This window comes from Castanea sativa, chromosome 11 (genome assembly GCF_040712315.1).
Source record: "Castanea sativa cultivar Marrone di Chiusa Pesio chromosome 11, ASM4071231v1".
In the NCBI taxonomy this organism is placed as follows: domain Eukaryota; kingdom Viridiplantae; phylum Streptophyta; class Magnoliopsida; order Fagales; family Fagaceae; genus Castanea; species Castanea sativa.
In genome coordinates, this window is record NC_134023.1 from 58,745,613 (window position 1) to 58,769,479 (window position 23,867).

At 33.8% G+C, this 23,867-nt stretch overlaps 1 protein-coding gene and 1 pseudogene across 1 annotated transcript; one reads left to right on the forward strand and one right to left on the reverse strand.

Moving 5' to 3' along the window:
- Window positions 1–2,802: 2,802 nt before the first annotated feature.
- LOC142615750 (putative F-box protein At5g50220) lies at window positions 2,803–4,003 on the reverse strand (annotated as a pseudogene).
- Window positions 4,004–8,715: 4,712 nt separating this feature from the next.
- Window positions 8,716–13,093, forward strand: LOC142614596 (nudix hydrolase 16, mitochondrial-like). Its single transcript, XM_075787150.1, has 4 exons — window positions 8,716–8,816; window positions 9,124–9,238; window positions 10,940–11,023; window positions 12,848–13,093. Exons 1-4 carry the CDS (start codon window positions 8,716–8,718, stop codon window positions 13,091–13,093), a joined length of 546 nt encoding a protein of 181 aa, XP_075643265.1.
- Window positions 13,094–23,867: the final 10,774 nt, after the last annotated feature.

The following is a 23,867-nucleotide window of genomic DNA, read 5'->3' on the forward strand; positions in this document are numbered from 1 at the left end:
TAAAGAGGGTTCAACATGTTCAAGTACGACAAAAGAACTTGTTCTTGAGATTCAAACTAGTGTAGAACCATCTCATAGCTAGAATAACTATAATAATTTTCTTTCTTTGATAATTATACAAGTCAAGTATTAAATATTTTGAATTATTTATTTGATTTTATTTCAAACATGAGTGAAGCTCAAGTTCAAGCTTTTTCACAAGTTATAGAAGGAAATGGTGTCCCAACTCCAACATTTTGGCAAAACTATTGCATCTTTACCCATGAGACACCTCAAAAACCCTATGGACAGTTAGTATGGTGGAAGAAACTTGGGATCTCCCTGTTTACCGTGTGTCCTTCAAGTCCATTTAGTCCACCAACGAAGTGTCCCTAAAGGGATAATAACTATAATAATTAAAACTATATTATTATTATTATTTTTTGAGAAACAAAACTATATTATTTGAGTTAATTGCATATAATGATTTTTATTTATGAATTTCTCAAAACTAAAATCACCAATCTCGTATCATTAAATTTTTTAAGAATCTTGTATGGTTAAAATTTATATGTAATTTTTGTTATATAAAATAAAATGAAATTTATTATAATTTTTACAACATAATTGACTATTTATATTATCTAAAAATTACAAATAATATTTCGATGCCTTATAGTAATTTATAAATTTACACAATCCAATATCAAGTTTATATAAAAATATAGATATTTAAATTGAGTTCAACTTGATTCATTTATAGCCCTACATCTAGTAGGTCTAAAACCCAAAACTTATTTACCCTCCACTGTTTTAAAGGGAGGCAGTACAATTCCAGCTAAAGTTAGTTGTCTTAAAAATCCTCTGCTATTTCAATAGATCTTATAAAAGGGTTAAAGCTTTGAACAAATGTGATTACTAGTGGATGCATTATTGACGTATGTCACATTACTACTATAAATAGAACAATAAATAAAATAAAATAAAAAGTTCTTATACAACTCAAAATATAAAACAAAGAAGACTGACTAAAAAGAGTCTTAAAAAACCAACTAATTACAAAAACCGTAAACTTCTCCTACTTAAAAAATACAACAAACAAAGTCGTAGCTCAATTTTGAGGATTGACTATGGATCCTCAACGGATTAGTTAGTGTCAACTATATGTATTCTTTTTGAAAGCTTGGATTTGTGTTAAAACATAAGAGCTTGTTTAGACCAAAAAAAAAAAAAAATTACGGCTCGATTGTTTTTACTCTAACTTATCTAAGTACGGAAACAAGAGTAAATGAAGCGCAATCAACCGATACTACTCTAGTGCATAAACATGAACAACAAACAATAAAAATAAAACTCAAGAGTAAGGGAAGAGAGATGCAAACACAATATAATACGACGATGTTTTATCGAAGATGAAATGAAGAACTCGGCGAAAAACCTCTCATCTGCTGCCCTCCAAGCAGTAAATTGATCCACTAGACAATAAGTTGGGATACACGAATAGTAAGAAACCCTCCAAGCCTAATTTACCCAATGTACTTAGGCCCTCCAAGCTCCTACTCCAACAAGGCTTCTCGGAACCGTGTTTTGTCTAGCTTTCCGAATCCCACAATACCCCCGATTGCATCCGCCAAGCCTCACCGGCTTCTTTCGGCAAATCCCCTCTTCCCAAGCTCCAAAATACTTTCTACACTCTGAAAATGTGTGGGTTGTGTTTAGGTACAAATCTCTTCTCAAGGTATGGCAATGAAAGAGGGAAGGAGAAGAGGGTACAATGATTTTTCACTAAGGATGGGTAGCTCTCTCTCTAAAAGATGGGTGTGTGTGTGTATGTTGTAGAAAACCTATCTAGGAATTTTCTTTCTGAATGGCCTCACATACTTTTGTGGGTAATGAGAGTATATATGGTATGAGTGAAAAGTGAGAAAGTTACACTTAAAAATCCTACAAGCAGAGAGTTTCGCGGGTATCTTGCGAGAAGGCCTTACTTGCGAGACACTTGCGAAATCGACAGTTTGGCACGACTCTTCAGCTTCCAGTCATGTGCTTCTCACATGCACTGATCTTCAATTTAGTTTGAGTTTTCACCAACTTAATACTAAACCCAATACAATAGAATCCCACAAAATACAAAGAACAAAATTAAAGCAATTACAACACTTTTTTCATAGAATAAAGCCAACATAAAATATAGTTTTAAATCACGACTTTACACTTTTTCTCCATTATATTCTCTCTATAATCCTATTCCTTCCAACTCCCTTAATTGACTTGTCATTTTTTAATACTTCTACTAATGTGATTTAAATCTTGATCTGTTATAAGAGACATACTATTGCTAAGATCTTTTAAACTTTAAAGCATTTCAGCTTCTATAACTTTGGAAAGAAGTTCTGAATTAGTGTATGCATTTTTTGTCAAGAAACATACAAAAAACTATTACTATTATATTGAGAAAACAGAATGATCATACGTATTGAGCTTCCTCTTACTTTCCTAAAGTCCTATAAAAAAACATGAAATTATTACTTACCAAAATATGCCACCATATCCCCAAAGATAAAACAAAACGATCAAAGAGAAATAGCATTAAAGAGGACAAAGAGCAATAACACAAATTTATTCAACCAAGCAATACTCTGGGCAAAGGGAAACATTTCCCATGAAACACAAACGTTAAAATTAGTTCTCTCAAGAAACAAATTTAGCAGAAGAAAAAAAAAGAAAAAGGAGTCAGTATCATAGCCTTTTGTGAGAGGGAAGGGTGCGATAAAGCAGTATAACATACAATGTCTATAAACAGAAGAAAAGCAATAAAGCTACTTAGAATTGATTTGATCTGAAATTTCTCATGCCCAATGACTTCAATGGGACAAGGCAACGAGAGTACGTCAAAACTGGAGTATAACGCCCAGGTACAACCATTCCATCCCTTGTTTTATAGACCAATTTAAACTGATTGCTTTTGATATGCCAGCTTATGATGCTCCGAGTTGTTCCTAAAAAGATAACATCAGACTTTGGATAAATTGCATAGGGTTGAAACCAAAAAACTTCATCTTGTAATCGAAACTGATCCACCACCAGACATTCCCACAAGTAATCGTAGCTGATGCTCTATTTCAAAATCCACCCATCAGCTTGGTTGTGGTCTTCAAGCAACCAAATTGAGAAATCTGAGTATTCACACTGAGCAAAACAAAGATGTCCCATCGATACCCCAATACTTGATGATAAACTTGCTCTTTTGATCTTTGGTAGATCAATGGCATGTGCGCTAAATAGATTGAGGTCGACGCAAAAAAGGTTTTTTGAAGCCAACATGCCATCCAAATAAACAAACTCCTTAATTAAATTGGACCCATCAATATAAACGGGATCAAAATGCAGAGTGTGTCGAACCCACTTTTCAGTTTCTGAAGAAAATATGTCCAACCAATTTGGTGCATCAAGATGAAAATTAGGAAAGCTAATGACTTTGAAATGAATGGATTTGCAAGGGTCAAAACTCAAAAGCCAGTGCAGCATCGCAATAGGAATCACAGGAGTAGGGAATTGTCAGAGACTCTTAAGTGGTAGGATTGCAGACATTGTACTGGCATGTGGAGGGCTTTCTAAATAAAAGGTCATTGCAGCTATCAAGGAGATTCTTAGCATGTTTATCAATCTCGACTTCACCAATATCATCGCCACCGGATTCTAAGGAGATATATTCTAAAACTAGTCTATCACCAGATTTTGACAATTCAGCAAAATAACGTTCTATCCCATTGTAAGATGATTTACTCCGAACACGAGACATGTCATCAGAAAGAATCAAAGTATGTATATAAAGTCCACAAAGAGAAGTATTTGAAGAGACAATTGGAACGCAAGTCTCCGAAATAAGAGAGTACCAATCTTTGGATACACATTTGTATTGAATTAGATCTTTCTCAGGCAGTCTACATAGTATCTGAACTAACACATCTGAGCATAACTTAGGAACAAAGCACACATCTTTCTAAATTGAAATCGAACCCATAATTATTTAAGACAAATACTCCACAACTCTTACTAAGAGAAATATATTATAAGACACAATACTTATATATATATATATATATATATATATATATATATATATATATATATATATATATATGTGTGTGTGTGTGCGCGCGCGCGCGCACGCGCGCTCCAAAATAAGGCTACTGGGCCTAAGGGGAGTTTGGACTCACAATTTATTTGTATAGTGGGCTTTTGGATTTCTTATCACGGGTGGCGCTATGCTCGGCTGCCACGTTTCCTGAGTCTCCCCTCTTTTCTCACTAACACTCCCCTTTCTTCTTTGGGGATGATTAATATTACTTTCTCTAGTCTTTCTACTCTGGAATTGCCAACCCCTCCAACTGAGTTCCCCTTGCCTATTTATAGTGAAGGTTAGTGGAGTGATCATCATCACTCCCCTGGTGGGTGGAATGAGAGGTCCAATACCTTCTCCCCTAGGTGGATGTTTAATGGTGAGTGGAGAAGGTAGCAGTGGCATTGGAACTGACTCTACCGTTGGATTTGATGATTAGCAGGGGCGTTCCCTAGGCAATGGAAGGGAGGTCCAATTCTGTTTCGCCTAAGTGGATGTTTGGTGATGGGAGGGAGAAAATGATAGTGGCGTTGGGACCAGCCTCGCCTGTAAGTTCTGTGCTCGGCAAGGGCACGCCATAGGCTGCTTCGAGTACTCTGAGCTCAAACCCCTCAGATGGCATGTGCATTACCATGTGGGATCAGTGCGGGGCTCTTATACGAGTTAGTCTTCATAGGCCTTAGGGCGATTGAGCTTGACGGGGGGTGAGGCCCGTACAATATATATATATATATATATATATATATATATATATATATATATATATATAATGCAATGAAAACTAAGGATATCTTGAAAATTTAGAAGCCTAAAACAACACTTGTTGTTCTTCAGCAATAAGCAGATGGGGACTTAGGGTCCGTTTAGTTTGAGGGGTGGAAAAGTGGGAGAATAAAAAATGACGAGAGAATGGAAAAATAGGAGAATAGAAAATATTTTATTTTCTCACATTTTTATTTGGTTGGGGGTGGAAAAGTGAAGGGATGAAAAAAAATGAATTGGAATAAATTTACTCATATATCCTTGTTAAAAAATGATGCCCAATTAAAAAAAAAAAAGTGACAAATAACCACACAAAAAAGAGCAATTACCCAAATTTATTATAAAAATAAAAATCATGTCCCAAAAAAAATCACATCTAGTGAAAAAAATAAAACTATCACTCCCAAGCCCTAGAAAATCAAAAAAAAAAAAAAAAAAACCAAATTGAAGAAGTTCATATGGGGCATTTTAGTCATTCATGAAAAAATTCATCCTCACTCAATTTTCTCTCCATTTTGGGGAGAAAATATTTTGGTAGGCCTGGAGAGAAAACACTTGGGCCTCACCATTTATTTTTCTTCCTCCTTACCCAACCAAACACACTCCAAAAAAATTTTCCTTCCTATTTTCTCTCCGAAGTTTTCCATCCACCCTATTTTACTTCCAAACAAACGCACCCTTAAAGTTGGGATCTTTGTGTGGAATTAGTGTTTTTCCAAGGATTGTGAAACCTAAATCAATACAGGGGTAAAGGAATGATGGGTCTTATTTCTCAGTTAGACCGGCATGGACGATTCTTGCGGTGGAGCTAGCCCTTCAAGAGCCCACATTCTATTTGATCGGTGGGTGCCGGAGAATTTGAATTTGAAAATGTGGGAAAATTTGAGTGGTAGATTTTTTTTTTTTTTTTTTTTTTGTGTGCAAGTGGATTTGTATTTTGACTAAACTATGTTAAATTGGCATTAAAAATATTGTGCAAAGATAACTCGTTTACTTCTTCTTCTTTTTGATGAAACTTGTTTGCTTTTTGGTTAAGGGTAGATTTTTGAAATTAACCTTTCTTTTAGAGTTACAATTTCTAATTTATCTATACTACTAATAAGAAGATTCCCCTAGTTTGTCTTCAATTTTTGGCATACCAAAATATTCTCATACAAATTCTGAAATAACACACCCTTTAGTTTAATTTTTTTTCCTACAAAGAATGAAAAAGGTTAGAAGAGTAATACTATCTCACATACCAAAGAGAGAGAGAGAGAGAGAGGAAAAAAAAACCATTATTCTCATTTGTATTCAAATATTTGATACTTATCTATATTTGTTATCTATTTGAATTTAAATACTTCAATTATGTTTATTAAAAAAAAATACAAGATTACTTCTTTTTTTTTTTAAAACCCTATTATCTTTCACTTCATTTTAATACAAAGTGAGCTAATGATAATTATCATTATCTCACTTTGGATGAATTAATCATATTAATAAGTAAGAATTAATAATAGATTTGAAATTAAATAAAATAATTAAATATTATTTAAGTGATATTTAGATGGAAAAAAGTCCCAATAAAATTCTCACCTTAAGCCTCAAACAATCTTGGGCCGGCCTTGGTTCCTAGCAATGGCAACCATACTCACCTCCTCTGTTTCTCTCTCTAATTATTCACTCCTAAACCCTTTGATCTAAACCTCCATGGCTGACCATGAAAGTTGCCACGCACTACCACCATCACGGTGGTCCCCACGTTTAAACCACTAACGTTTTGGGAAGCATTTTACCAAAGTGGTCGTGTCTTTTGCATTCGGCTCAAAACCAAGTTTCAACATTTTGGCTCAAAACTGTGTATAGCACTCCCATAATATTCTCTCATGGTTTGAGCTTGGGGACCAATGGGATGGTGGCAGTGAATAGTAGCTCTTGTGGTCAGCCATGAAGGTTTGGATCACAGAGAGAGAGAGAGAGAGATGGATGAAGCTTGATGGCTTGATGAGGTTTAATTGGATGTGTCACACTTTATTTATTAGTGTGTGCAATTTTGACATGGCATGTTCAAATTGTTGATGTGGTATGTTTGGATTGAAGGGAGTAAAACAAGAATTTTACACCACATCCATATTGAATTTAAACTCATATATATATATATGTGTGTGTGTACATATGTGTATATGTATATGCATATGAAAAGAACAATGTTTTACTTAGTATGGTTAATAAGCAACAATACCTTAGTATACTGAGATAGTAAGCATTTATGTTTTGCCATTCAAATTTGATTAATATTAGTTGACTATATAGCTCAATCTTCAATTTAAGTTGGTACCTTCCTAAATGTTTCAAGAAATGGCAGTTCTTTTGGATGATTGTATAAATGCAATAAACAAGATCATGCCCACTCACACTATGAGTCTGACTTTTCTAACAAATATTTCATTTCGAATAAAATCATTACCCAAACTATGTTAGAAATAATACTCTCCCTTAAGGTTTGGGGGTGCATTACACAATGACAAAAAGTATTTAACAATATGCTAAAGATAGTCCTAAAGAAGCCTGAAGACTTTCCAAAATTAAAATTTTTATGATTGATTACAAAAGGAGACAAAATTCAGCACATAATGATACTAAGAAGAGTTGGATAATAAGGTGATCATTAAAAACCATTGAAGGCACGAAAAGATGATAAAATTAAATAAATGTCAATTCAAACAATTTTTAGGAACAAAGCACACAGCTTTCTGAATTGAATTCAAACCCATAATTATTTAAGACAAATACTCCACAACTCTAACTAAGAGAGAGAGAGAAAAAAAAAAAAAATATATATATATATATATATATATATATATATATATATATATATATATATATATATATAGATAAAGGGTATAACTAGTACAATGTTGTAACAACTTTACAAGTTTACATATAAATATGATGAAGAAAACTAACGATACCCGGAAAGCTGATGGGGACTTAAAGATGCGATCTTTGCGTACCCTCTGGACTCTTTAATTTGTGTGGAATCTTCGCAATGACTTGGTTGATAGCATTTTATGAAATAATACTATTGAATTGGAAGTAGTAGGTTACCCTCATGGTTATTCAACTTCATAAACAAGGTGCATTTGATAAAGGTAAGATTCTCACCACTGTTAAGCGTGATAACACCTTTGAGCAGCTTTGTAGTGAATTTCGGCGACATTATAGTGTAGATGAGATTCTTATTAGATTATTTGATTGAGGAATGAATACAATGTGTTATGTCCTAGGCAAAGCACTTGCAAAAAAATTTCTGAATTTTTTAAAATTTTTTATAATTAACAAATAATTTTCTGAATTAAAACACTCTCTACACTTCTCTTTGATATTTATAGGCAAATACAATGCATGATATTCATACAATAATGGTTGGACTACTTCCAACACTATAGGCAACTTCCTACTTCCTAGGTAGATAACCTCTGATATCACTTGCCAATGGTCTACCACTGTAATTAGCGCTTATTGATGAAGGCTAGGGTCAGAAGGAATATAATTGAGGAAAAGAGAATCGATCTGTGAAGATTCTTCAAAAGCTTCTTTTGAGAGGGAGGTTGAGGTTGGTCTTGATAATTAGCCTAATTTCTTTAGTTGATAATCCTTGATATCTGCTCAAACAAGTGCCTAGTGTGTCCTTGATATCTGCAGTAGTTTCTGTGAAGTAGCTTTAATGAACATGGAATAGATAGACATTGGAATGCACCAAACACGGTTGATGTGAGATGCTTGTGTGTGCCATCTTCTCTGGGGTTGAGCTTGGTTGCACTTGCATGCATCTGTTTGTAGGCCATTCATGATCAAACTTATGCCTTATGTGGACCATATGGAGAAACAGGTTTAATCACATATTCATAGATGTGGAATCATCTGCCCTGAGGTTTTTTTTGGCAATCTTTGTATCAGTGGGTCGCAGGTTTTGGCAGTGTTTATTTTACTTCCTTTTGTAGATTTTGTTGAGTATTTAAACATTAAAGTGTAACTTATTTTAGGAATTCAATGCATACTGGTTGTAAGTATAGATTTCCTCTTTCTAATAAAATAGTTTTCTTCCTAAAAAATAAAACTTGTAAAAATATAAAAAAGAAGAAGAAAGTTTTATCATTATATATATATATTTTTTTCAGTTAGGACATATATTATTGGTTGTAACATTAGGGGTATCGGCAAAAGATTCCAATTATGTTTGGTTCATTGAAGCTAACCGCGCAGATTTTTTACAGGTGTATTCCATTTAGGTATAGGGATTCAGATGTGAGTGGCAAATCAAATTCTGAGAAGACTGTTAAGGTGCTTATGATTAACTCAACTAGTGGGCCAGGTCTCCTGTTTCCAAAGGTAATAAGTATTTTTTTTTTCCTGAAAATTTACTTTGATGAGAATTGTTATCCATTTTTGGTTCACTTCTCTGCTAGCTTGCTCATTAAAATGTTATGGACTCTCTCTCTCTCTCTCTCACACACACACACACACTGGAGAATAATATTTAGGCCAAGTGCAGTACAAGTTGGATTTTTCAGTAGGAAATGAACATGCTTTTGAATCAATTTACAGTCTCCAAATTCTTTGCAGAAGTTTTCATGCCAACTCCTTGCTTTCCATTTTCCTTATGTTTTGTTTTTTAGCTGCTTGGCTAGTCCAGTTCTTGATTATATGTCCCATGTCAAAACTTTATTCTGTATGACTTATGGCAGTTCTATTTGCTGGTAAAATTACATGGATAATGTTATGTGTTTCTTGGGGAAGTGTGAGTGGAGTCCCTGCATATTTAGCTTTCATGCATTATTAGCTCACACTTGCAGTCCCTATAAGCTGAAGCTTTAATATTATAGAAGGTTGTTCCATTTGCAGGAAGGCATCAATTTCATTTGTTCCATCCATAGCTTATTGGTGTCACCTAAATTTTACTATTCACTCCCAAAACCATGTGTCAAGTTGAATTTTGTGATTCTTTGAAATTATTTTAGGACCCAAAGTTAATAGGGATGGTTGATAGTGTGATATTTACTTGGAGGTTGATAAGATTGTTTGTTTGGCGGACATCAATTTTTAAGAGTACAATTACCCCTTAGTTATCACTAACCTCTTGGGAGCAATCCTATGACCTTAGACCTTTAGGGCATAGAGGTGGACTAGAACTGAAAAAGGTATATCCTATTGGGTACTTGTACATTTCAGTTTAGCAAGTATTCTGGTTTGTTCTCACAGGGTGAATTGCCTATGAAAAATTTCAAGGAATTTTCCAGTCAGTTTTGTATGAGGCAAAGGACCTTACCAGGATTAGGTTACGGTCCATTGCATTCATGAAGATGGTATACTGGAAGTGATCAATGTCAGTTAGACAGGAGAAGGATGTGGAGATTTATCATCAGCCATGCATGGATTCTATTATGCTTGGCAAATATGCAAGTTCTATTTAATAATAAATAAATTATATTAGAAGGCATTCAGACGATTACACCCCAGTACATGAGTAGAGGAATGGAAATTGTGGGAGTTTTGTAGATGGTTCACAGTTGCCAGGCCAACTTAACTATTGGAGAAATGCATGGAGGCCTGTGGCAGTTGATATGTCAACACTCTAGCTTCTGTCATAGCGTGCTGTAGAACTATATTTTGGAAGGTATTGAGCAGGAAGCTTTTATTCTAAATAAACTAACTGATCTTGAACCAAATCTCAATATTTAGCAATGCAATTTAAATTAAACCAATATCAAGATGTGCACATCTGATTGGTCATTGATGGTCCCTAACTGATAACATGTGTGTTTTTGACAAGTACTAAGAACTTGGGAATTCCTTCATTGAATTCGAAAGTTTGGATTCCTTTTTGGGAAGCAACATGAGATATTTATTTGCAGTTTTTATTATAAGTCTTTTTCAAATGTAGTGCAAATTAGCTAGTCTATGATTACTTGGGAAATTCTATTTGGTGTGGTTTTTATAAATTTTTGTTATCTGCTTTCCATACCATCATTTAGAAAGTGGGAGGTGATAATTACACAATTGTTTTCATGAATTGTTCTTTTCCTTTTATAGGGTGGTTGGGAGAATGATGAAACTGTTCAGGAGGCAGCAGTAAGGGAAGCTATTGAAGAGGCTGGAGTTCGAGGGGAACTAATGGTGATTTTGATTTTATTAAATTTGATGTTGTCCTTGTTTTTTTCTTCTTTTTTATTTATTTATTTATTGAACTTGTGTGATATTGACATATTGTTATAAACCCTTTCGATTATTTTAGTCACTTAATCTTTTGAAGATCTTGAAGTTGATCCGATTTTTTTATTTCAATTGTTGCATTATCAGTTTGCTCGATTCTCCCATGTTTATCTTGGACTGCTTTTGGAGAAGCAATAAAATTCTGTTTTTTGTTTGTATATATCTGCCTTGTTAGTCGTGATTGTCGCTTTCGATGCCTACATTTCAATACGGATAAAACTTTGATTGCTATTGCAATTATTATTTGTTTGTTTACTGAATTTTTTAAAATACAATATTTGGCATCCTAGTCCTAGATTTAGCAAAGATGCTGGACAGTTTCCACTCATGTTGATGACATTTGTTAGAGCATCCATAATAGTGAATGTTATCCTATTTTATTTTACCACCTCAAAAAATTACTTTATTAATTATATCATACCATTTTACAATACTCCTAACATCTCAATTCTTATTTTACAATACAACACATTAAAATAATATATTTACATAATAAAATAATATATTTCAAAACATAAATAAGAGCCAGCATGGAGAGGGAGACAGAGATTGAGACGTGAGAGAGAATGGAAGGAGAGAGGATTGAATAAAAAAATATTACTTCTTTTTACAATGGTGCTACAGTACCATCACAATTCTACTTTTTTTTTAGGATACAAGACATATACAATACTTGATATTGGCTTGTCTTTTGCTTTGAATTGTAAATTCTTTAACATATACCATTTACCTTGGGCCACTACGGATGCGCTAAGCGGAAAGGTTTAAAAAAAATACCGAAAGAGATTGCTGCACTTCTTTTGATTATGGCATATTCTAATATCCAAACAACTTGGTAGGGGTAAACGGGGAGAAAGGAAAATGGAGGGTGGATGGAATTTTCCACAGCTGTGTATGATGGGGAAAGGAAGGATGAAAAAGAGGAAATGGGTTGGCTTTTGGAAAAAGAGTGGAATTGGGGAAGGGGTGAGGAATGTATATATGGTTTTATACATTGGTCCCTCGATTCCTTCAATATTTAAGGGTTATTGATGAGATCAACAAGCCAATAAGCTTTAGCTCAAATGTCTTTTATTTTCATGTTAGAAATTAGAATAGGATGGAAGGTGAAGCTGTGGGTTCAAAACATTTTGAAAGCTTGTTTAACTTACCAATCAAAAAAGTATATTGGTTAAATCACTGGATCATTTGGTGTGTCGGAGCTGTAGAGGACAAGCATGGCCTGGTGGTGATTATCCCTGTAGAAACTGTTAGCTATTGTTATCCATAAGAAATATGTAGTTGGAAATATATTTAGTCTAACATAATTCCACTGTAATCTTGTACATATTTTGGCAAATATCTTTCTTTTTAGGGTATTTTCTCCCACATTCACGAGATCCCTTAAAGTGGTTGATTTTCTTGATCGAATTAACATTGGTTGCAAAATGAACTCTGGACGCTGTAAGCTGTAAGTTAGTAGTCTATCTGATTCATTTAAGACTTAAGATACATAACATTTGGCTGTAAAGGAGAGCAGCATTCCTTTCATATATTTTCTTGTAATGTATGTATGTGGTATGTGTTTTGATTTCATTTTCTTCCCTTGCCTGTTGTCTCTGTTGACAGCATATGCAATCTGAATACGTCATTTATGAAATGAGGTTGGGTTAAAATTTTCCGGGTTCTAACGTCCTTATATAGACTAATAATCCGAAACCAAATTTTGTTTCTATTTCTTGGTTTCAGGATTTCTTGGGTTATTATCCCTTCAAAAGTAAAACCCACCAATATGAGTTCTGCCCAGAAGGTTCACGTAAAGCTGCAATGTTTGCTTTGTTAGTCAAGGAGAAGCTTGAGTCATGGGCAGAGCAGAGCACCCGAAACAGAACTTGGTTGACTGTACCAGAGGCACTGGATAGGTGCCGGCATCCATGGATGAGGGATGCCCTGGAGAATGGCTTCTCTAAATGGCATGCAGGGAAGGACATCTGAGCACCATTGACTTGCTGGGTGCACATGAAGTAAACGCAAAAGTTAAGGATTACATTTTTACTGTCTTCTCAAGTTTATTTTTCTATTCTTATGAGTGCCTCTCTGACATTTTAATTCAGAGAGTATCCATGTGACTTTAGCTCAAGTTTAAGTCCCCTCCAAGATGTTCATTAATGTATAACTTGAAAAGTTTAGCCATTAATGTGCCTCATTCTCAATCCCAACAGGTCTTACACATAACACAAGCCAATATATATAATAAAGAAATATTGTTAGGTACTAACATTAAAAATTTTGACAAAGTTTTATTGATTCTTATCTAAACCTACCCATTGAAATCAATATTTTAGTTAAAAAAAATCAAGCAGTGTCACACTTTTTACAGCTGGTGTTTATTTTACCTTTTTATTTTTATTTTTTCACTCTAAGTAAATGTTGGGGAAATAAACACCTTGAAGTGACTCTTTGAGTAATTAATATAACATATTACAAACGCACTTAACCTAAAAGGCATAAACTCAAATGTATGTGCTCAAATATGTTATATTAACTACTCATCAATATTTTATATATAAAAGCAGAAATCTCATGCTGGATAGTATGAGGTTGAGCCATGTGGCACATTCCTTGAAGTTTTCTTTATTTAGTTTTCTAGTCTAATAAAGTTTGCATTTATATTAAAGTATTAGTTATCTATTGTTGTGCATTAATTAGCCAATAGAGTAAATGCATGTATTAATTATCTATTGTTATGCATTAATTTTTTTCATTAAATAAATTTATATGATTACTTTTATAAACTCTATTCAGAAAACAATTTTCAATTAGAATAATAATAATAAATTTAAAATATGGCGTTCTTACTCATATTCAGTTGTTTTGACAACAATTGTCACAAAATCCATAAAAAAATAAATATTTGTGAATTCACTAAAATTAATCTTAATCTTTTAAATTTTCTAACTCCTTTGTTTGTTTGTGTGTGTGTGTGTGTGTGTGTGTGTGTGAGCCCGCACTTGTATATATATGTGTGGAAATAACATTGTAGCATGTATTCCATGTAATTAGAAAGATTGCTAATATAATAAATAAGTTTATTTTGTTATATTAATTTTTTTAAGCATAATGAAATTTTAATATCATTTTTCTAAGATTTATATGAGAAACAATTGTTTTTTTATTTATTTGAGAAACAATTGATTTGAAATATGACATTTTTACTTAAATTTCGTTATTTTTGCAACAATTGAAACCATGTCCAACAAAAAAGGGAATTTTTTTTTTTTTTTGGTAACACACAATCAAGAAAGTTAAAAAAAAAAATGAAGGATATATGCATTTTTTAGTAGGCATGAAACATGTCTATCTATATTAGCTACTATATCATACAATTTTCAATTTGTAAACACATATATAGTATGATCAAATAACGATACTACTCTTTTTATATTTCTATTTTGTCTATATATAAAATAACTAAATATTACAATTTTTTACAATGAAATTTATTGAAATATCTTTTTTTTTTTTTTTCCATATATTGATAGTAGTGGGGTAGGGATCTGAATCATAAATATTTTTATTAAAAATTGAAGTTTCAATTAGTTATGTTACAAGATTTTTGGTACAACTAATCGAAATATTGGAGAAAACTAATAATGAGTTGCACCGCACTTCGTGTGGGAACTCAACTAGTTCATTTTAAATGAAGTTACCTTCATTAATGAGGGTATTTTTGAACTACATAAAAGTTCAATTGAAATAGAAGAATCCTCTTATATATACTATTATATAGTATAGATATTGAAATTTTAATTTTTAATCCTTGGTATAAATAATTTTTTTACCTATTTCTCACAAACCCTAGCCTATCTCATCGACACTTGACACACACACACACACGAAAATAGCCACTTTCCCAATAAAATAACATTTTGCTCACTCACTCTCTTGCTACTCTTTCTCACTCTATTTTGGTTTCTCAGTGTCTTCTCCAATCGCACTATCTTCTCCGATGGCACAAGTCAGATTCGGTGAGTTTTCTCCGCTCTCTGTTTTGATCTCTCTACTCTCTCTCACTCTGTTTTCTCCCGCATTGATTATAATTTGTTTAAATTCCTTTTTAGAAATTATTGATTAAAACTTATTTTTTATTTTTTTTCTTTTTATGGAAGATCATGGCAATTTCTTCTCTGCGGCTACTGAGTATGAGATATTGAGAGGGATAGATAATGCAAATTTTATAGTGTTTTATATATAGATGCTATTAATATTTTATTTTGTAACAATGTATTAAATGTTTGCAGCTGAAGGTAGTTTTGGCCAAATCTTTTTATGCAAGAATATGTTAGATCAACATGAATATGTATACACCCTTGGTGTGATGGTCATTCCACAAGTATAAGTGTTTGTAGGGTGTGGGGGGTAAGGGCCGAGGTTCAAGTCTATAGAAGGGAACTTCACTAACATATACACTTAGATTAGGCTAGAGTAGAATTTTATCTTGTATAAAAAACATGAATATGCATTGAAGAATATTTTTGTTATAATTATTTATTATTTTTGTTTGTATTGTAATAAATTGTAAAATAATTGCTATTAGGCAATTGCAATGATATATTTGTAGCAATAAGCTATCAATTCAAAAAAATATATTGTAATATATTGGAAAAAATAATTAGTGTCAATTTATTACTATGATTGATTGCAACAAAGTTTTCATATGCTTAAGTTCTCTATTGGAATAAAAAATTGTAAGGCCTAATTGCAATCTATTGCAATTACTTTTGTTAATTATTTTGTAATCTCTTGATAATAGTCTATTGTTTGATAGTTATTATTGCAATAGATTACAAATAACTAACAAAAATAATTCAAGACAATTTATTACAATTATATCTTTGTTGTAATTATTTTTTGCTTTGTTGCAACAGGCTATCACTTGGTTGTTTTAAGGTTTTAGGGGGTACTTTGGTCATTTTAAATATTTTAGGGTATTTTTAAAAATTATTCTAGAGGTTTCAGAGCTATTTATATTCCTATACATTCCCGCTCAAGCCAAACCATTTTTCACTCTCTTCCATTTCTCTGAGTTTCTCTTTGCTCTCTCTCTCTTTTGCTCATTCTCTCACTCTCTCTCTCTACTTTCTCTTACTCTATTTTGCTCTCTCAATGACATAATATGTTCTTCTCCGATCGCACTGATCATAATTTTTTCTTCTACGATGACACTGATCAGATCCGGTGAGTTTTCTCTGCTCTCTCTTTTACTCACTCACTCACTCTCTCTCACTCTATTTTGCTCTCTCAGTGACTAATTTGTTATTCTCCGAATCGCACTGATAATAATTTGTTGTTCTCTAAGAGTAAATTCCTTTTTAGGAATTATTGATCAAAACTTATTGTTTGTATTAAAAAAGTTATAGGAACTTTTCCAAAAATATTAAAAAATCCTGCCAATTTTATATGCAAGGATATGGAAGATTGTGCCTATTTCTTCTCAGTAGCTACTGCGTTTGAGATATCAAGAGGATTAGGTAATAACAATTTTATAATGTTGTAGGACAAGGCAGTTCTAGCCAAGTTTTCTTGTGCAGGAATGTGTTAGATTGGAAAGCATGGGTGGGCCTCTAGGGGTGGCGCACACGTGTTCAACACGCACGGACACGCTGTGCAGCCGTTGATGTGGCTGCATGTGCATCCGACACGCATGGACGCGTGTCTAACATGCACAGATACGCCATGCGGCTATTGATGCGGCTACACGTGTGTTCATGACGAAACAGGACCCAAATCGGTCCAATTTGGGCTGAAAGAATTTTTTTTTTTTTAAGTAAAAAATTTCGGAAAAACATATCGCTTTGACTCTAGTTTAAAGCAAAAAAAAAACCCTAAAATCTATCTCAAACTCTCTCGTTCTCTCCATCTCCCCTATAAAAACCCTAAAATATGCTTAGCAATATATAGAAAATATAAATGAAAATATATTTAATAATTTATTATAAACGTATCTCGCCGCACCCGCACTCTACTTTTTCAAAAATTGCTGAGTCTCCGCATCGCACTCGCACCTGCACTCGAACCTGAATCCGCACCTGTGCTTCCTAGAATCAACATGAACATGCATTAAAGAAATTTTTTGTTGAAAAGAATGATGATGAAAAAAAAAATCCTTGAGTAACTTTATTAGAACATAAAGTTTGTAGCACATCATAAACTCTATTGTTTGGTGCTAGTATATAAGTTTTGTTAGTTTTGATTTTTGATACTTTTTAATGATGAATTTTTATTCTACAATGTGATTGTCAGAGAGGCCAGGATTATGGCTAGCTTAAATCACCCACACGTCATTTGTTACTATCTTTTTTTTTTTTTTTTTTGAGAGTCATTCGTTACTATCAAGTATGGATTTTTTCAGCTTAATTCTAATAGCATGTTAAATATTCTTAGTCTAAAAAAAAATTATTAAAAAATTTAGCCATGCGATGAACATAAGTTCTGCATAAAATATTGCAAATGGAAAAAAAAAATTACAAGCAAATAAGAAGATATACCATATTACTAAGCTCAAATTATGACTTTTTTTTAGTTGAAAGGAAAGAAAAGAATATAGTTTCTTCATTTTGACAAGATTAAAAAGGTAGTTTATATGAATTTACTATCAAGTCCTTATTACATAGTATGTAAAAGTAATTTTTTTGATTATGTATAAGAATAATATTATTTTCTACTTTAACACATGGATTGGCTCTTGATTATGCATAAGAAATATTTACTACTTGAACACGTGATTTGCTTGTACAGGTTTGGCTAGGTATTAATGGGGATAATTTTGAGAAATTTGTAGAGGGACTTAAAATGGTTGAATGATGATTCAAGTGGGAAAAAAATCCTTACAAGTCTTGCATCTATTTTCTGATGGGGTTCTGCTCAAAAACACTGGAAGATGTATTCAGAGAGGGAATTATAAGGAAATTGCTTGGATATATTTTCGACAGATTGCCCAAGGATTGGACTACATTCATAATGTTAGGACATATGTGGTTCACTTGTTAAGAACATATGTCATTCTTTTATGTAATTGGCTAATTCTTTGACAAAACGCACTTTACTTGTAATTGGGTAGATCTAGGATGTGTTTAATACTTCAAGAACATGTTGTTCAAGTTTAGTATTAAAGCCATGAAGATTGGACCAAGAAACAAGTGAAGAAAAGGTGTTTACTAAAGCTAGACACCTATGGACAGCTGCTTGACAGATAGATATCTATCGAGGTTTAATGAGGCTCGACAGATGCTATCTATCGAGGTATCTATCGAGGTTACGAAAATCAGAAATTTCATATCTGATTTTTGGGCCAGACTTTTGTATTTGTGTAGGGTTTCTTTTCTCACAACCCTAGGCATATATAAGACTTATTTTAGAAGCCGCCACATAAGAGAATACAAGGAGAACATATGCAAAAGGTGACTGAAGCCTTATTCTCTTAGAAAGAAGCTACTGCGTCTTTGCGCCTTAGGGTTTTGTAACCAAGTGCTCCTTGATCTTCATTGTTGATAAAGTGAAGAACTTTGCAACCAACATCTTCTTCTCTAGTTGGTGATTGAAGTCGCGTATTGGAATCCGCGCAATTGGTTAGTCACGTACTGAGATTCGTGTATCAAAGGGTGACGTTTATATATTGAAGAGTTCAGAGGTTCTGAAGGGGTAGAAGGTTTCTGCTGTGAGTTCATTTACGGGGATTGTAGAGTCTAGGGACAAAGGTTTTGTACTAAATCTGAAACTTCTCTTTACTATAGTGAATTGCTTTTTGGGAAGGTTTTCCCCCAGGTTTTTTACTGTGAAACTGGTTGGTTTCATTGGTTTTCTTGGGTCATCATATCTTGTCTTATTTATTTTTTCGCTGCACTTAGTTTTGACATGATATTGATGTTTGTTTATTTTAACAAGTTTTATGCATAATAAATCTAATTAACAACTTGAGTTTAAAACTTGTTAATTCTATCAATCGGGGTCTAAATTTTTCAACAAGTGGTATCAGAGCAGGTACACTCTGATTGGATTACTTTCCTGAGTGTGATCCTTGACTCCCGTTGTCATGGATCGGGGACAATCTCTTTTGATTCCTCTTTTATTTGATGGCACTAATTATGCGTACTGGAAAGTTCGTATGAAAGTTTTCTTGCAGGCTCTTGGTGAACAGATATGGCAAGCTGTTGAAGTTGGCTGAATTAAGCCAAAGAAATCGCCGATGGATTGGGATGATGCAACAATCATAGCGGCAAATTTCAACAGTAGGGCCTTGAATGCTTTGTTTTGTAGGGTAACTAATGAGGAATTCAAGAAAATATCATCCATGGAAGTTGCCAAGGAAGCATGGACCATTCTTGAGACCACCTGTGAAGGTACCAAGGCAGTGAAGACTGTGAAACTTCAAAGACTCACTAGTAGTTTTGAAGAAATAAGGATGGAGGAGGATGAGACCTTTGATGGGTTCTATGCTAAATTCAAGGATATTGTGAATTCTGCTTTCAACCTTGGAAAGTCTATAGCAGAATCCAAAATTGCTAAAAAAATCCTTAGGTCCTTACCTGAAAGATTCCATGCCAAGATCACTATCATTGAAGAAGCAAAGGACATTGATCAAATTCTTTTGACTGAGCTTATAGGGAACCTTCAAACTTATGAGATGAGATTAGGCTTAATGGGAAAAGGTGGAAAGAGCAAAATTTTAGCTTTGAAGGGTATAGAGGAAGAAATTGAGGACTATGAAGATGAAGATGATGATGAAGATGAGGATCTAACCTTCATAACTGATGAGATTATCAAGCTTCTTTAGTTTAGGAAAAAGGATAAGGGCAAACCTCTTGGGAAATCAAAATCCTCTAGGAATGGTAAGAATGAGAAGTCCATCATCCAATGCCATGAGTGCAAGGGTTTTGGTCATATGAGGATAGAGTGTCCAAACTATCTTATGAGGGAAAAGGCCAAGAAGTCAGAAGATAAAGGGTTGGTTGCTACTTGGAGTGACACTGAGAATGACTCTTCTAATGAGTATGTTGATGAATGTAGTCATGTTATGGCCTTTGCTGCCTCAATCGATAAGATGGTTGTGGAGAGTGCTAGTGACAGTGATGATTCATATGATGATGAAGTGTCCAAAAAGATGACCCTTTAAGAAGCCTATGATAAGCTATATACTGAATTCATAAGATCTGAAAAAGACTTCTCATCTTTGTAGAAAAGAGCTTAATGAGGTAAAAACTGAAAAAACTGATATGTTAGTCAAACTTGATGAGACTACAAGGTTAGTTGAGACTCTCATTGTGGAGAAAACCTCATTAGAAGAGAAGGTCAAGAATCTTGAGGTTGAGCTTAGTCAAGCTAGAACTCAAATAGAAAGGATGTCTAGTGCAAAACTTGATGAGGTCTTGAGTGCTCAAAAGCCTAGTTTTGATAAGATTGGCTTAGGATATGCTGTTTCCTCCAGCCTCTCCTCTTCCACGGCTTCTAGATCAAGGACTGTCATTGTGCCTCAATCCGAGAAAGGTAATAAAGGCATGAAATTCAAAACTGCTTTGGCTAATTCTAAATCCTTTGTTAGACCTCATGTTTGTCACCATTATGGTGTTTCTGGACATATTCGTCCTAATTGCTTTAAGTTGTATCCTCAAAAACAAGTGTTCAAATGGTCACAGGTTTCCTCTCAAGGACCTACACTTTTGTTTGGAGAGTTATTAACAGTCTTGAGCTTTTTAACTCAATTTCAGGAGAATCTTAATTCTTCTATGTCCTTTAGTAGACATACTAGGACACGCACATTTTCATCTTCACGGCCAAAGACTCGTACTGTGTAGGTGAGAAAGGAGCCTAAGACTTACTTGTCTTTTCTGTTTGTCATCTGCTTTAATTCTTTCTATCTAAAGTAAGACTCTCTTTGCTTGATTTCTTATTTGTCTTTGGAATCGTGCTTTCATGTATTTGCACCGTTCTATCATGCCTTCATGCATTTGCATCTTTCTTTCATGCTTTCATGTTGTTTATCTGTTTTTGTTTGATTGTTTAGTTTTTATTTTGTTTTATTTTAAAAATAAAAAAAAATTGAGAAAAATTAGAAAAATACAAAAACAGTATGTGTTTGTGTACATCAGTTCTTGTGAACCTTAAAATGGCCATTGAAATAGAGTTTTCTAAAATTTGTATCTCTTGTAGCTTAGACGAGCATTCTTATGCACAATTAAGCAAGTAAGCTTTGTAACTCTTTGTTTGTGATGAGTAAGGTTAAGTGATCTCTTGTACTTAATACTTGTATCACTCTTTTTGATGGGTAGGACTAGAAAATCCTAAGAGAAAGGCATAAATAACCATCTCACCACTGTTGCCTGCCAATTATGATATGACATCTGTATGCTTCGGCATAGCAAAAGTGCAATGTCAATGACATATGTATGCTACGGCATAGCAAAAGCACAATGTCAAAAGCTTAACATAATTGGGTATTTCTTTTCTCTTCTTTGTATACCCATGCATGGTTTGCTTAATAAAAAGAAAATATGTAAAGAAAATAAAAGCAAAAAGATCAAAAATGCTTTAAATATGATTGCAAGCGTGTTTTCAAGGAGATGTGGGAGTTATAAGATGTACCTCAAAGGTGATAGTCTCTATCAAATAGTTATGATTGTGTGTGAGTTAAAGTGATTTTCTTATATCTCAAATCGTCTTAACTTAGAAACACTTATGCATTCTTGTGATGTTTTCACACATAGCAAGCAATATTCTTTACTACTTTTGATACATGTGCAGGTACAATGTGATTTGGCCATCACAAGGTTTACATGCGTTGATGTATGCTCATTAAACTGTCTAGACTTGTTTTTGAAATATAAATCGGTTAGACTTGTTTTTGAAATATCAAATCGGTTAGACTTGTTTAGTATGTGAGTGTTTTTTTTTTAGATCCCTGTGCTTAAAATTGTTATTGAGAGATGATTTTGAGAGGTTAAAATGTTGGTTGGTTCATTGGCTGAGTTGCATATTTGATTGCATTCATATCTGTGTTTTTCTCCTTCTTGAAAAACTGATTTTAAGTCATCTCGACACCTTCTCAACACCTCTCGATACTTGGCTTATCTGTCGAGATCTTCAGTTGATTTTTATCGCAATCTCGACACCTCTCGATAGCTAGGTGGATCGATCGAGATATCTCCTATCCTCTCGATAGCTTCTCGATAGTTGTTCAATCCATCGAGGTCTGCTCAATAGCTCCTCGATACCTCTTGATCGATCGAGATCCTCTGCATGCATTTTTTTTCACATGTTTTGCATGTTTCTTTTATCTTGTCATCCATAGCATTGTGTTTCATTACATTCATGCATTCTTTTGGATTATTTGTACCCCCTTGATCATCCTTGATCATCTTTATATTTCTCGAGTGAAGCTTTCTAGCTTCTTGTACCCATTGTCAATCGTGACAAAAAGGGGGAGAAATTGGAGAATTTGTGGTTTCTTTCTTTAAGATTCTACAAGTTAGGGGGAGAAATACATGCCTTTGTAAGGGGGAGATGTGTTTTATCTTGTTAGGGGGAGTTTTTACCTCCTTGTTGTTGTAGGAGCTATTTTTAGCTTCTTGTTATTGTACCTTAGGTCTTGTGACCATGTTTACATACATTGTGCTTTTCTTTGATATATATGTGATGATGTATGTTTTCTTCACCTATCTCTACATGTGTTGTTTCTTTTCTTTCTTTATACACATGTTTCTTTATTTTGTATGCAATCTATTATCTCTGTTTCACACTAAGATGCCTTGATGAGTTTTGTTTAAAGTGTTTCAGAAATACAAGTTGTCAAAGTCTTCCATGCCATGAACTCTCTTCTTGCAAAGTTTTTCAAGAGTTTGTGTTAAGGTAGATTTTATTATATTCAACAAGTGAGTATGAGTTGAGTGTTTTATGACTTCTCTCATATATTCATTTGTTTGTTGTGGTTTTGTCATGGATTGCCAAAGAGGGAGATTGTTAGAACATATGTGGTTCACTTGTTAAGAACATATGTCATTCTTTTATGTAATTGGTTAATCCTTTGACAAAACGCACTTTACTTGTATTTGGGTAGATCTAGAATATGTTTAATACTCAAAGAACATGTTGTTCAAGTTTAGTATTAAAGCCATGAAGATTGGACCAAGAAACAAGTGAAGAAAAGGTGTTTACTAAAGCTGGACACCTGCAGACAGCTGCTCGACAGATAGCTATCTATTGAGGTTTAATGAGGCTCGACAAATGCTATCTATCGAGGTATCTATCGAGGTTATGGAAATCAGAAATTTCATATCTGATTTTTGGGCCAGACTTTTGTATTTGTGTAGGGTTTCTTTTCTCACAACTCTAGGCATATATTATGCTTATTTTAGAAGCCGTCACATAAGAGAATACAAGGAGAACATATGCAAAAGGTGACCGAAGCCTTATTCTCTTAGAAAGAAGCTACTGCGTCTTTGCTCCTTAGGGTTTTGTAACCAAGTGCTTCTTGATCTTCATTGTTGATGAAGTGAAGAACTTTGCAGCCAATATCTTCTTCTCTAGTTGGTGATTGAAGTCGCGTACTGGAATCCGCGCAATTGGTTAGTCACGTACTGAGATTCGTGTATCAAAGGGTGGCGTTCATATATTGAAGAGTTCAGAGGTTCTGAAGCGGTAGAAGGTTTCTGCTGTGAGTTCATCTACGGGGATTGTAGAGTTTAGGGACAAAGGTTTTGTACTAGATTTGAAACTT

Excerpts from the sequence above, each read along its gene's own strand:
- LOC142614596 (XM_075787150.1), top strand. The coding sequence starts at position 8,716 with ATGTGGACCATATGGAGAAACAGGTTTAATCACATATTCATAGATGTG. Across the intron at positions 8,817-9,123 it reads TTTGTATCAGTGGGTCGCAG|GTGTATTCCATTTAGGTATA; the intron begins GTTTTGGCAGTG and ends GATTTTTTACAG. Across the intron at positions 9,239-10,939 it reads CAGGTCTCCTGTTTCCAAAG|GGTGGTTGGGAGAATGATGA; the intron begins GTAATAAGTATT and ends TTCCTTTTATAG.